Source organism: Myotis myotis, unplaced genomic scaffold, assembly GCF_014108235.1.
Source record: "Myotis myotis isolate mMyoMyo1 unplaced genomic scaffold, mMyoMyo1.p scaffold_m19_p_9, whole genome shotgun sequence".
Classification (NCBI taxonomy): domain Eukaryota; kingdom Metazoa; phylum Chordata; class Mammalia; order Chiroptera; family Vespertilionidae; genus Myotis; species Myotis myotis.
Window position 1 is genome coordinate 78,835,599 of NW_023416401.1, and position 14,146 is coordinate 78,849,744.

The following is a 14,146-nucleotide window of genomic DNA, read 5'->3' on the forward strand; positions in this document are numbered from 1 at the left end:
TAGTCATAATCATTGGAATTGGTACTCTAAGAGAAGTGTGCCTTTAATAGCTTTAATGCCAATGTTCCTTTTTGGTTGTAGTATTTGGAAAGAGAGCTCACCATGGCCAGCCTTCCATTCACATTTGATGTTGAGAGGAGCATTGATGACTGGGTCTTCATGTGCTTCTTTGTGGGAAATGACTTTCTTCCTCATCTGCCATCGTTAGAAATTAGGTATGTGTGTTTTTGTGGGTTTTAAGACTTGCTTTAGCCTCCTTGCCTTTACAGTGCATACTAGTCCTAATGTATAATATTTGTTTCCTGGTGGCAGGGAAGGTGCAATTGATCGTTTGGTCAACATATACAAAAATGTGGTACACAAAACTGGGGTAAGTTTACTCTTGAATAATTTTAAAACAGAAGTATTTGCTTTTATAAGAAGGTCATTTTACATGTATTTTATTACTTACAGGGTTACCTTACAGAAAGTGGTTATGTCAATCTGCAAAGAGTACAGATGATCATGTTAGCAGTTGGTGAAGTTGAGGATAGCATTTTTAAAAAGAGAAAGGATGATGAGGTAAAGTGTTTCTATTGCAGTAGCTAAATTGCTCCTGTCTCTAATAGGCTGTGATGATCCTGTGATTGTACTTTAACCTCTTTGAGTGCATTGTTATATCATTATAGTGTATAGAACATCACTGTAATCATGAGTGGTAGTGCTTTCATTATTTTATAAAGGTTTTGATGCTTGCTTTGTGGAATTATATATGTTGTACACTGTGAGTTGCATTGTAATTTTTTTTCTCTTCATATTCTTAAGATAGAAATCTAAACACCTGTCTAATCAGTAGGATATTAAATGAGGGTTCTAAGGCTACAAGAATGCTGGGATTGAGCTGCCATGTTTATAGGAAATATTTATGCTCTGGAAGACAGGTTAAGAGCTAGGAACTTTGTACTCTGGTAGTAGAATGTAGGGGGTGTGATTTGGATTGCATCAGCCAAGGCAGAGGGTTGCAGCTTTGAGTAAGAAATTTAAACTTAAAAGAGAGAAATAAGGTGGGGAGGGTGGGTAGATGGGTGGGAAGAGATCAACCAAAGAACTTGTATGCATAACCCATTGACACAGACCATAGGGTGATGAAGGCCTGGGGCCAAGTGTGTGGAGGCAGGCTAGAAGAGGTCAGTGTGGGAAATAAGGGCACATATGTAATACTTTCAACAATAAAGATTTTTTTAAAAGTGGGAAACAAAGCTCTTAGGAATTGATTACATCTGATAGTGTGGAGGGCTTAGGTGAGAAGTTTGGGGTTTTGACCTGGACAGTTGAGTTTGCTGGTGCCATTTACTGACATAGTAAGTACTGAGGGTAGAGCAGGTTAGGGTGGTGACAAGGTAGAAGTCAAATTTCATTTTGGAGATACTGAGTTTGAGTGATACCTCAAGCATTCAGGACACCTGAAAGGAGAAAAGCCCAGAAAGCAATTTGATTGATATGTGTAAAGCTCAGAGTAGAAGTTTTTTTTAAAGGAGATTTGAGAACCATTAGCGACTAGGAGGTACTTCAAGTCATAAGTGTGAACTTGAAATCCCTGGGAGCTTGTATGGAGTGAAAGTGCCTCCAACAGAAACCTCGAGACATGTGGGCATATAAGGAGAAAGAGGAGCCAGTTCTAGAGAGATAGGAGGAAATACCTGAAGAGAGGAGACAGATATGCACAGGCCCCTAGTCTGCAGCCAGGGGTTCAGAGGCCCTGGGGAGTGAGTGTGGGAGAGGGGCAGCAGCTTGGAGGCTGAGTGGGTTGTGGGGGAGGGGCAAGGGAGGCAAGCAGTGGGTAAAATGAGCAGATAATAGTAGCAGATAAGAGTGAAGGAAATCCTTTTGGGAACTGATTTTATAAAAAGTCATATGGCAATTTTAAGCAAATAGCAACATAATATTGCTGTATTGCTTCATGATCTCCTAACATTACAACATGTCATTGTATCTGACAAGATTTCATATTTTCTTCAATTTTGTATACTGTAGCTAGTGATCTCTTATTTTAGAATTTGGAGGACCATTTTAAGTAAAAGAGTGAGTGGATTGTAAGCAATCCAAAGCTTTTGGTATTTGGTAATCTTCTGTGATGGCAAGAAATTTTCATATGTAAAATTCAAATAACAGAACTAACTTTGTCTGGGATACCAAATGTCTACCAGGACAGCCATTGTTAAATAAGTCTTCAACAATTATAGTGGCTCCACTTGACCTACTGCCATTTATGTTTTAAGAAAAAACTATATGTGGTGTGTACTGCTTGGTGTAAAAGCCTCATGTTACAACAGTCTTTTTATGTGGCTTTAGCAGACTTTACACTGTTAAATATTGGTGATATTTAGCATTAGGGCAGGTTATATGGGATTTGATAGATACCAGAGTGCTTCAGATTTAGTTAATAATGGTTTTCAGCAGCCTGACAAAAAGGACATTTTAAAACTTTGGGTCTTTTTGGTGTCATTGACATCATATGATATCCATCAGTATGGTTGGGCATGGCGGGGGCGGGGGGGGCGGAATTTATGAACTCTCAGAAATTCCATTTAAAAGTATATGGTGCTATGTATTTTTTTGGAAAGTGTGTCCACTTTTGACAGATTTCCAAAGGAGTTGATAGCACCCAGATGGACCTATTGTGCATAGGTGTGACTACCACTCTTAGAAATAGGTATTTAACTGACTAGCAGAACAGATAGTAGAAGAGGCATGCATCAATATTTATTATTTAAATTGAGCAATTAGGTAAATGTGATGCTTTTTGTTTTATGAGCTTTGAGGTTTGCCCTTTAACCTTTTAACCTTAGAAATATTGTCTGTTTATCAGCAAATATTTATTAAGTGTTACCATGTGCCTGATAGTATTCGAGTGTTAACTGATAGAACAAACAAAACAAAACAAAACAAAAAAACACAAAAATTTCTAACCCTGCAGTGCTGACATTCTTCTGGGGGAGATGAATGATAAGCACAAAAGCTTAAGTAAATTGTGTAATGTGTTAGGGATAACTGCCATGAAGAAAATTAAAGCAGGTGAGGAAATAGCTGGGAAGGTGGTGATAGGTAGCTTGCAATTCTAGAAAAGGTGGTTAGGGGGTGCCATGCCCACAGATGACTTTGAATAAAGACCTGAAGGATGGGAGGGAGTAAACCATGCAGACATTTGCAGGAAGAGCATTTCAGATGGAGGGAATAGCCAGTGGAAAGGCTCGGTAGAAGCATACCCAGATGTTCACAAAACTGCAAGGAGCCAGTGTGGCAGGAGCAGAGAAGAGATCGGAAAGATGATGGCAGGCCAGATCTGGCAGGACCCTACAGGTCATTATAAGGACTTTAGCTTTCACTCTGGAGGGGTTTGAGTATAAAAGTGACAAGATTATCAAAGGGCCACTAGCTGTAATATTGAGACTCATTGTATGGAGGCAAAGATAGAAGCAGGAAGTCAGGTCCAAGGGAGCTAGTATAGTTGTAGTGGAGGTGACAAGAGCTAGTTGGATTCTGCATATTTTGAAGATAGAACCAATGGGATTGGCTAATGGGTTAAATGCTAGGTGTGAGAAAAAGCTATCAAGATTGAGTCCTAGGCCTTTTGTCTGAACAGTTGAAAAATGGTCTGAGCAACTGATGAGGAAGCAACATCAACCCCAAACCCTATGCAGTTGAAATCACGGCTACATTTTGAAAACTTGATGATGCAGTCTGGACCCTTCCCTATGAGTTAAAATTGGCCCAGAATAAGCAGTGTGAACATCTGAATGTCCTTCCTTTAATTAAATTGACTTTTTAGAGTCCGGGGGTGTGGGTGGTGTTTGCATAGAGCCCACTTCTCTCTTTACCCACTGTGTCATATATGTTACAGAGTTAGAAATTGTCAAGCCCTTTTTAGGTAACAGAGGCTCGCTATTAAATTGTCTTCTCAATATTTTTAAACTGACATCTTGGTTATTAACTGACTTCAACTACAGCTTAAGAATTCTTTGTTTTTCTATTTGTATCTTCTCCACATTGGTAGCCTGTTCGCTCCAGGGTAGAGCCAGTAGTTTTTATCATGAGTCTTTCATTCTTTCCTGGAATGATATAAAAACCATCTGAAAAAAATTAAGAGGAAAATTAAATTGTACCTAAATATAGAATGCTCTCTACCCATCTAAAGTTCTGATAAGCAGCACTTTAAACATATAGTCTATTACCTAGTTTAATTATGTACCTAGGTTTCTGGGGTCTTCCTTTAAAAACTTTAATTGTCTCTCAAATCATTCCTGGTAATGTTTAACTCTTACATTTTTGTGTAATTATTTGACAGAATATGTGGATTTTATACTTTTAGGACAGTTTTAGAAGACGACAGAAAGAAAAAAGAAAGAGAATGAAGGTGAGTTTTAATTAATATAAGATTGGCAATAGCATGACTTACAGTTTGGAAGGAAAATGTTTGTTACAATAGCTTTTTATTTCTTATCCAGTAAGGGTTGGATAGGGGCATAGTGCTCCCCCAGCTGCCTTCTTACATGGAGAAAGAATGCTGGGGTTGAAAGTAAAGAAGTCCTTTTTCAAGCATCTGAAGGGATACAATTGGTGGGCAGGAGGGGGTGGTTGGCATTTATCCTAATCAGGTATTGCTTTTGTAATAAAAACAGTTAACCTTTTGTATCCTCTTGAAAGTTAAATTTTGTCTACATCATTGTCAGGTTAGTATTCCCAGAACATGACACTCAAAACTTTGTTGTTTCTGTACTCAGAAATCACCAGTAACTCCTTAGATTCCTCAGAATACAGTTTTATCTTCATCTGGCATGCAGAGTGCACGATGATCTGGTCTAATTCTACCTGCCCAGCTTTTTCCCTTCTGCCTTCTTAATACACCATGTACCTCCAGACTCAGATCACTGCCTTCATTTGGTACCTTCAAATGGATTTTTTTACTTCATGACTCCCTCACATCTTACCTTTTCTACAAAGTCTCTATTTCTTCTGCTCATAGACTAGGTGGAGCAGTTCTTTTCGCTCTGGGGCTTCTTGCAGTGATATTTGTTTTCTTAATTGCATGCTTAACTTCTTTAGTTCTTGTTTTTCTTATCTTCCTTACTAGATTTTAAACTCATGGAGTTTAGGGACTGCCTTTTATTATTATACTAGAGGCCTGGTGCACAAAAATTTGTGCACTTGGGGGGGAGGGGGGGTCCCCAGCCCGGCCTGTGCCCTCTCGCAGTCTGGGACCCCTCAGGAGATAACGACCTGCTGGCTTAGGCCTGCTCCCGGGTGGCAGAGGGCAGGCCCAATCCCTAGGTGCAGCCCCTGGTCGGGCTCAGAGCAGGGCCGATTGGGGAGTCGGGGCGCCGCCCCCTGTCATGCACAGAGCAGGGTGATCGGGAGGTTTTGATGCCACCCTCAGTCATGCTCAGGGTAGGGCCAATCAGGGGGTTGGGGCACTGTCCCCTGTCACTCACAGAGCAGGGCCCATCAGGGGGGTTGGGGCTCTGTACCGTGTCACGCACCGAGCAGGGCCGATCAGGGGGTTGGGGCGCCGCCACTCTCACACTCAGGGCAGGACTGATGGGGAGGTTATAGCTCTACACCGTCACACACAGAGCAGGGCCCGTGGGGGGGGGGGGGGGGGGGTTGGGTCGCCGCACCCTGTCACACACAGAGCAGGGCTGATCAGGGGGTTGGGGCACCGCACCCTGCCACACACAGAGCCGCAAGGCGATCGGGGTTGGGGAGCTCCCCCCTATCAGGCACAGAGCAGGGCTGATCAGGGGGTTGGGGCGCCTTCCCCTGTCACGAACAGAGCAGGGCCGATAGGGAGGTTGTGGCCCCGCCCCTGTCACACACAGAGCCGCAGGGCGATCGGGGTTTGGGTGCTGCCCCCGTCACGCTGATCCCGGTGCCGGGAAGCCTCTCAGCTCCGCTGATCCCGGTGCTGGGAGGCATACTACCCTTTTACTATATAAGATAGAGGCCTGGTGCACGGGTGGGGGCCGGCTGGTTTGCCCTGAAGGGTGCCCTGGATCAGGGTGGGGGTCCCGCTTGGGTGCCTGGCCAGCCTGGATGAGGGGATGATGGCTGTTTGCAGCTGGTCACACCCCCTTCAGGGTGGGGGTCCCCACTGGGGTGCCTGGCCAGTCTGGGTGAGGGGCTGAGGGCTGTTTTCAGGCTGGCAGGTAACTGAAGCTCCCAACCGCTCCTTTTTTCCTTTTTCTTTCTTTTTTTTTAATTTTTATTCTGGGCCAGCTTTAGCTTTGAGGCTTGGCTCCAGCTCTTAGGCCTCCGCTGCTGAAAGTAGGTTTCTGGCCTTTGCTTACAATGTTGCGATCCTGCTGGCTGAAGCCCGGCGGACTAAAGCAGGTTTCTGGGGTTTTGTTTAGCTTCTATATTTGTTACATACTTGCTTAGAGTTGCAGCTCAGAGGCCTGCAGCGGCAGGCGGGGAACGTTGGAGTCCTCCGTCAATGAAGCAAGCAAGCCTCATGTTAGTTTCAAGCTGCCTGGCTGCCGGCCGCCATCTTGGCTGGCAGTTAATTTGCATATTGCCCTGATTAGCCAATGGGAAGGGTAGCGGTTGTACACCAATTACCATTTTTCTCTTTTATTAGTGTAGATTTTGTTGGAATCGAGCAATTTCAGGAATTTAGAAAAGAAAACAAGTAGAGTTGTTTAATATTGCAAGTAGGTTCAAAATCACTTAGAATGGGAGGGGCATATTTATTTTCTACCCTCTATATAATTATTTTCTTTCAGTCAGTGTCTATTTAAAAAATCTCTCTTGTATCAGTCAGCCATGATTGTTAACTTTTACAGCTTTAGTCATAACTCTAATTAATTGGAAAGTGAATTAATTCTAGGAAAGTGAAGAGTAAATAAAAGTTGTATTTCTAAGTATAAATCAAACTCTTGACTTGTTTTTTTTTGTCTTGAATGTGTTCTGAAATTCTACATAAACATAATAGATTAGCCTAATTAGCTGGGATAGATTCTCTGTATATATCAGAACAGTGAGTTATTTGTACTTTCAGAGTTGTTAAATATTGCAGACTATTATTTATAGGGTAAGTTTCAATCAGATCAAAGTGTCAACAACTATGTAATGTGAATGGAAATCCATTTTCACTTTTTAAGTGCTTACAGTGGGGACTCTATTTTGTTGCCCTCTTTTCTTCCTGTCATCTGTGTTGTCATTTAATTTTAATTTCTACATTTATTTCCTTTTATGTTAGAGAGATCAACCAGCTTTCACTCCTGGTGGAATATTGACTCCTCATGCCTTGGGTTCAAGAAATTCAGGTTCTCAAGTAGCCAATAATCCGAGACAAGCAGCCTATGAAATGAGGATGCAGAATAACTCTGTAAGTGACCTACTCTTATGTGGCATTGAAGAGTGGTGACTATCACATGTCCTTTGCAGTTGTGTGTAAATTTTATCACTTACCCTAGAGTTGTTTTATAGTTTTTTCTATTTCTTTTGCCTTACGATATTTTTAATTATGTTAAGTTTATTTTTATCAGTATGAAAATATCTAAATAATATGAAAGAAAGAAAATGGATAAAGTATAGATAGCTAAGTGGTTGCAGTGATTTAAATGAGACCAAGGTACTAGGTGGTGATGGTGCTGGAAGTATCACTTGGACATGCAAACGTCTCATAGCTGGAGCAAGAGAGATGGGTGGGTTTTGCTGCCTATTTCCCCTTTCCTTCCAGGGATCAGTCAGGGTCATTTTGGAGAATAGTATTCCTCAATTTTTCGAATACTATAGATACTCTTTACTGCCTAAACTCTTACTCTCCAACTCAGCTCTCTGTAATAGTAGCAACAGACCATGGGCTCAGAGCACATGGGCATGGCAGCAATAGGAGTGAGGAAACAGACTACCAACCAACATTCACAGATGGCAGATAAAGTTATTGCTTATTTTGGACTAGTAGGCATGAGAGAAAGAGTGTGTTATAGAGAAGGCAAGATAGTATGTAAGGTTTGGTTTCGTATGTAAATCATTGCTTTGATATATCCAAGGAAACAGCCTAAGTTTGGATGTTTAGATTTCATTATTCTGATAGTTATTGTATTGATGCTCAAATCCCTTATTACAGGGCAATCCTATGAGGAGAATGTTTGCCATATCAGGAGACTGATTGGATTTGTCTTGCCATAAATTCACACCTCAAAGTTTTAAGGACCTTACATTTGAAATTTGAGAACTGAGATTTTGCACCTCTTGAGAGAAGCAGCCTAGGTTTCTGTTGTGTATTTTGTTGTTTGATTTTTGTTTTCTTGTCTTATTCCTTACACCATTAACAGAATGGGATATGGAGGGTCAGTGAAAGGGATTGCAATGAGACACGTGAGTCAAACAGAAAAAACTGATGTTCATTATTTAAGATTATAAGGGACTACAGTCCCCTCAGAGGAACTGAGAGTGACAAGTATTCTCAAACACCATATGGCTGATAGAATATTTTTCTCTGAATCTCAGGCAGCCAAGTAGGTTTCACCTTTGCCAGCTGTCATGCTTTGAGAAGGATTCCAAAACTATATTCAGACTCTACAGGACTAGATCCATTAGTGATTAATATCTGACATGGAAATAGGAGTGGAGAGATTGGTGATTATTTGATCCTGTCTTAATTCCACTTGACACAATTGTTTCTATTGGAGTCTTTGCATGGAGGGATTTTCATCTTGAATGTTCCAAGTTTAAGAAAATTATGAAGTGAAGTTATGAAATTTCTTTAAAATCATGAAGTTTATTTAAAGGGAGCCTTTAAGATTATGTTTTATTTTTTCTAAATGTTTGGGCGTGTTAGTCTCAGTTGACTGGTGTCTACTGATGGTCTGCCTTGTTAATGTTCTATTAGATAGGTTTGTTTCCTCATAAATATGGTTTTATTCGTGTCTTTATTTATATTATGTAAATATGTTTTTAAATGTTGCATTCAGAAGTGTGGTTTCATTATATCTGTGACCAGTTTCAGTTTAGTAAGTTTGATTGCAAAAATAGCTTTTTCAAAAGAAATTTGAGGTGGTATGAATCTGGTATGTTTAGGAAAGAATACTTTTTAAAATATATATATTTTTATTGATTTCAGAGAGGAAGGGAGATGGAGAGAGAGATAGAAACATCAATGATGAGAGAGAATCATTGATCAGCTGCCTCCTGCACGCCCCCTACTGGGGATGGAGCCCACAGCCCAGGCATGTGCCCTTGACTGGAATCCAACCTGAGACCCTTCAGTCTGCAGGCCGACGCTCTATCCACTGAGCCAAACTGGCTATAGGAGTAGGAAAGAATACTTTTACTAGTAGAGCTAGAGCAGAAAGGAGAGCAGCAGAGATTTAGTATTAAAGAAGAACAAGCACCTTTTTTTTTTTTTTGAAGGTATATTCTTTTTATCTAAAGATAGAGTTTAAATGTTGTTTGTCAATTTGGGAAAGTTTGCTTTTTACAACAACTCTGTACTTAGACAGTTGACAGGAACATCATTCTCATAATTTGATCCAAATGGATTAGTGTTGGGTTTAAAAAATAATGATAACTTAATTAATGGTAACTACTTGGTGCCAGCAGGCAGTATGTTATTGGTCTTTCACATGTATTGTTTTATTTAATCCTTGCAATAACCTGTAAAGAGATAGAACATTATCATCCCCATTTGAAGCAGTGGCTGACAGAGGTTAAATAAATTGCCCAGGTCCATACATTCAGTAAAGATTGGATTTGGTATTTCAAACTCAGATCTGTCTGACTAAAAATACCCATCTCATTTTCCAAGTACAACAGTTCCTTCCTGAATTTATTGTTATTGGTGTATTTTTTTTTTATAGTATTGGCCATATAGTATCATGATAAAATTGATATTACACATTTTAAAAAGGGAAGTGTTATATACTCTATGAAATATAATTTTACTTTGTGGTAACTTTTCTTGGCCTATTTTATGAACTGCCTTTATACTAAGGTTTTATTTATAGTATTAACAGAGCCTCCTTAGTCCTGGCAGGGTAGCTCAGTTGATTGGAGCGTTGTGTCCATACACCAAGGTTGCAGGTTCAATTCCTGGTCGGGGCACATACAAGAATCAACCAATGAATGCATAAATAAGTTGAACAACAAATTGATCTCTCTCTCCTTTTCTCTTTCCCTCTCTCCCTCCCTCTCTTTCTCTCTCACCCCCCCTCTTCCTTTCTCCTTCTCTCTCTCCCCCTGCCTTTCTTCCTCTACTTTAAAATCAATAAATTAAAAAAGAGAGAGACTCAGTTCTCATTTTAAAAATAATTTAATTTACTTGAAATATCTAGTATACTGTGAATAACAGAAGAATACCTTTACCATGGAAATCTTTTCTGCCACTTATGTTTTTGGTCATTTAACACACAACGTAAAGTTGCAGAAGATTACAATTTTTAAATTAAATATTAAGATACTTTAGGGTGCTACTGTGTTCATTGAGTTAGGTATAGAAGAAGATAAAACTGATAATACTTTAAAGTGGTATCTAACTCTGAAATAAAATCTACATTTTTCTAAGATGACTAGTAGATTTTTATTTGTGCATTGAATTTTAAAACAGTATATGTAAAATAATTTAACAGTTACCTGACAGAGTCTTATTATTAAACTAGAGGCCCAATGCACGAAATTCATGCAAGAATAGGCCTTCATAGCCTCGGCCACCATCGCAGCCCCGACTCCAAACGGAACGTTGTCCGGATGGTCATCTGCCGTTAGCCTGTTTTGGTCGATTTGCATATTATGCTTTTATTATTATAGACGGTTGCTTTTCAGAGTGGTTGTACTAGTTAGAACATTTTATTTTACTTTATTCTCACCAGTATTTTTTTTTTTAGTATTGACTTTTTAATGTGTTATTTGTTATGAATTTATGTACATATATGTTTTTTCCATTTACAACTTTGTTATGTAATCAGTGGAATGTGATCATAACTTTGTAGCATGAGGGGACCACCAAAGAAAAAAATATTCGTCTTAGAATTTTAAAAGTGTATAAAATTAAATTTTTATTTTGAAGCGGTTTTTATCCAAAGAATGTTCAGGGTTTTTTTGTTTTTTGGTGTAAGAGTAAGCTTGGTACTATATTACTTGTTTGGGGGGAGGTGAAGTAGGCCAAGATTGGTGTTTGTATTTTCTAAATATATTTACCATATCTATTTGATAACTTAAAGAAAAAGTGGTATCATGAAACATGGTGGTAACAGTTTGATGTGACTTCTTATGTGAAGTGAATAATTAAATCCTGTCTCTGTAATGCTCTAATTGTCTGCAGAGTCCTTCAGTATCTCCTAATACAAGTTTCACTTCTGATGGTTCCCCATCTCCGTTAGGAGGAATGAAGCGAAAAGCAGATGACAGTGACAGTGAACCTGAGCCAGAGGATAATGTCAGGTGAAGATATTATTTTGGTTGCATTTTGTTAGCAAATTGCTGAAATAGATGTGGTATAATTAATGCTATTTAGCTTAGAGCAGCAGTGCCTGCAGATGCTTGCCTGTGATCTTTTTATCCACAGTAATTAATGTGAAGGTTTAAACTAGTCAGTAAATTCCAGAGAGATATATAAGCTACTATTGCTGTTAAAACTAAGTATCTAGATTAGTATGCGTGCAGGTTTTTGTCCTCCAAACCACTTTTCCCTCTGAGACCAAGCACTTGGTCGGCTAGACATGAGGTGTTTAGCTCTGACTATGTGATCTGAATGTTACCAGTTTGAGATTAAATTTTCAAGCTGCTTAACCTACTAAGTTCAGTTACACTTGGATACCTTAATATAGTTTGCTTTAATCTTCTCATTTGAAAAGGTTATTCCTCAAAATGAAATAAACAAACGACATTTGGTTAAGAAATAAATGTATATATTTTACAACCACAAACTTGCATATGCACAATTATATTTCATGGCAGAGAAGTTTCCCTTTAGCTGTTTAAAATTTATAATAGGAAACTTTGATTATTTAATTTATCCAGAAGTTTTTGGTCATTATATAGTAAGTTTAACAGCCTCTGTGTAATTAAATCCAGGTTTGCAGCCTAGGCTCCAAGTATAAAAGACCAACAATCTCAATAATTGAAACTCATGAATTTAGCAAAATGATAAATTTCACAGTTAAACAAACAATAGTGGTCCACAGCTCATACTGCTTTTATGGGACATGATTGGTATGTTTGTATTTATGATAAGAAACTTCACAAGTGTCATGTATGATACTGCATTTTTCTAATATTCTTTGATATTAGATTCTGAGATCTGGGGTGACTTGTACTGGAACGTTTACCTGATCTGAGTTTTTATTCTCTGATTTTATAACTCTGGACTTTCTTCTTAGAGTGCTTTTGGTTTTACTGTGTAGCCATCATGTTTAATACCAGCTTAATAGTTAACTTGATTTACTTAGAACTTTATTGTTTAATCCTGTTGCTGAGGATAATCAAGGTAGAAATGCTTCTATCAAGAAATGTTTGGCCCTAGCCAGTTTGGCTCAATGGATAGAGCATTGACCCTCGCACTGAGCGGTCCACCGTTTGATTCCCGAGCATGCAGTAGGCAACCAATCAATGTGTCTCTCTCACATCAGTGTTTCTCTGTCTCTCCCTCTCCCACTCTCTCTAAAAATCAATGGAAACATATCCTCAGGTAAGGATTAATAACAAAAAGAAATGTTTGGAGTTTTTAGCATTTATTTCATTGATATTTCCTGTAAATAATGGTAATCCACATTATGGATAGTAGATATTTCTCCTACTGATATTCTATGAATACTTTGAGTGTGAGAACTTAAAATTGATATGGTGTATTCTGAAACACGACTGCAATTTGTAAGATCTGGTACATGGTAGAAAATAGCTCTTAAATGGAGAATCATTTTGATGTTCTTGATCTGTGCTGGTGTAGTTTTTTTTTTTTTTGGGGTGTGTGTGTGTGTGTGTGTGTGTGTGTGTGTGTGTTTAAAGTTTTTTTTTGGGGGGGGGGCTTTTTTAAAATATGTTTTTATTGATTTTAGAGAGGAAGAGAGAGAGGGGGAGAGAGAGATGGACACATCAATGATGAGAGAGAATCATTGATTGGCATGTGCCCTTGACTGGCATTGAACCCAACGCTTTAGTCCACAGGTCGATGCTCTATCCACTGAGCCAAACCAGCTAGGGCTTTTTTGGCTTTTTTTGTGTTCCTTCAATAAAATGTTTAAATCTCTCAGAGTATGAGAAATGAGTACTTAAAAAAACATATGCTTTGGGTTAAAATAGGGGTTTTTACATTACTTTTTTTGGTGATTAGCGATAATTTAGTGAATCGATTGACTTGCTTCTCGGTAGTAGAACGTACATACATACCTTAAGCCAACAGCACCTCTTATTTGAAAGGGGTAAGGTGGCCCAAGGATAGAGTAGGTATACATATAATTTCTGCTTGGTTCCCAGAAATGGTTTTTATAAACCACTTTTTGCCTTTTAAAAAATGAATCGTGCTAGTCATTTCCTAAAAAGTAATTTGACTGTTTGGGTACAGTTTAAATATGTTTTAAACTGCAGAACTTGATCAATATAAAATTTCAGTATTTGAATTTAAAATGTAGTTTTAGAATTGTCCCACAGTCTAAAACTACATGTAAAACAGTATGAAAATTTGAGCAAACAGGTGTTATTAAAGTAGTTTAATAAATGGTTGTTCTTTTTTTAAATGTAGTTTTATAATGGTATTACTAGTTTGTGTTTGGTTTTTGATGTTTAGCTATCTTTAAGTTGATAATAAATCCTGGGAAAGTGGACTTTTTAGAAATAACTAAGTGAAGTTGTGCTGCATTACTGTTAAACTCATTTACGTTTCACCTGGATATTAAATATACATTGATTTGGCCAATAAATTGGTAGATAATTACTGAAAGTGTATTTAGTCGATGTAAACTGGCTTTGACTGGTTTGTAGGCTATGGGAAGCTGGTTGGAAACAGCGGTACTACAAGAACAAATTTGATGTTGACGCGGCTGATGAGAAATTTCGTCGTAAAGTTGTACAATCTTATGTTGAAGGGCTCTGCTGGGTTCTTCGATATTATTACCAGGTACAAAAAGAATATTTTTCTCTAAAATATTATAATAGTGTATATTATTGAGATATA

General features: G+C 38.6%; 1 protein-coding gene across 7 annotated transcripts in view; it reads left to right on the forward strand.

The window, feature by feature from the left end:
• XRN2 (5'-3' exoribonuclease 2) overlaps positions 1 to 14,146 on the forward strand; it is an 87,550-nt gene that overhangs the window by 32,704 nt on the left and 40,700 nt on the right. For 6 of the 7 annotated variants that reach the window (XM_036321215.1, XM_036321217.1, XM_036321212.1 and 3 more), the window contains 7 exons: positions 82 to 215; positions 313 to 370; positions 454 to 561; positions 4,349 to 4,393; positions 7,235 to 7,363; positions 11,300 to 11,418; positions 13,954 to 14,089. In XM_036321215.1, coding sequence (XP_036177108.1) covers positions 82 to 215; positions 313 to 370; positions 454 to 561; positions 4,349 to 4,393; positions 7,235 to 7,363; positions 11,300 to 11,418; positions 13,954 to 14,089 — 729 coding nt within the window. The remainder of the gene's footprint in view (positions 1 to 81; positions 216 to 312; positions 371 to 453; positions 562 to 4,348; positions 4,394 to 7,234; positions 7,364 to 11,299; positions 11,419 to 13,953; positions 14,090 to 14,146) is intronic. The other variant, XM_036321214.1, reaches the window with a different exon arrangement.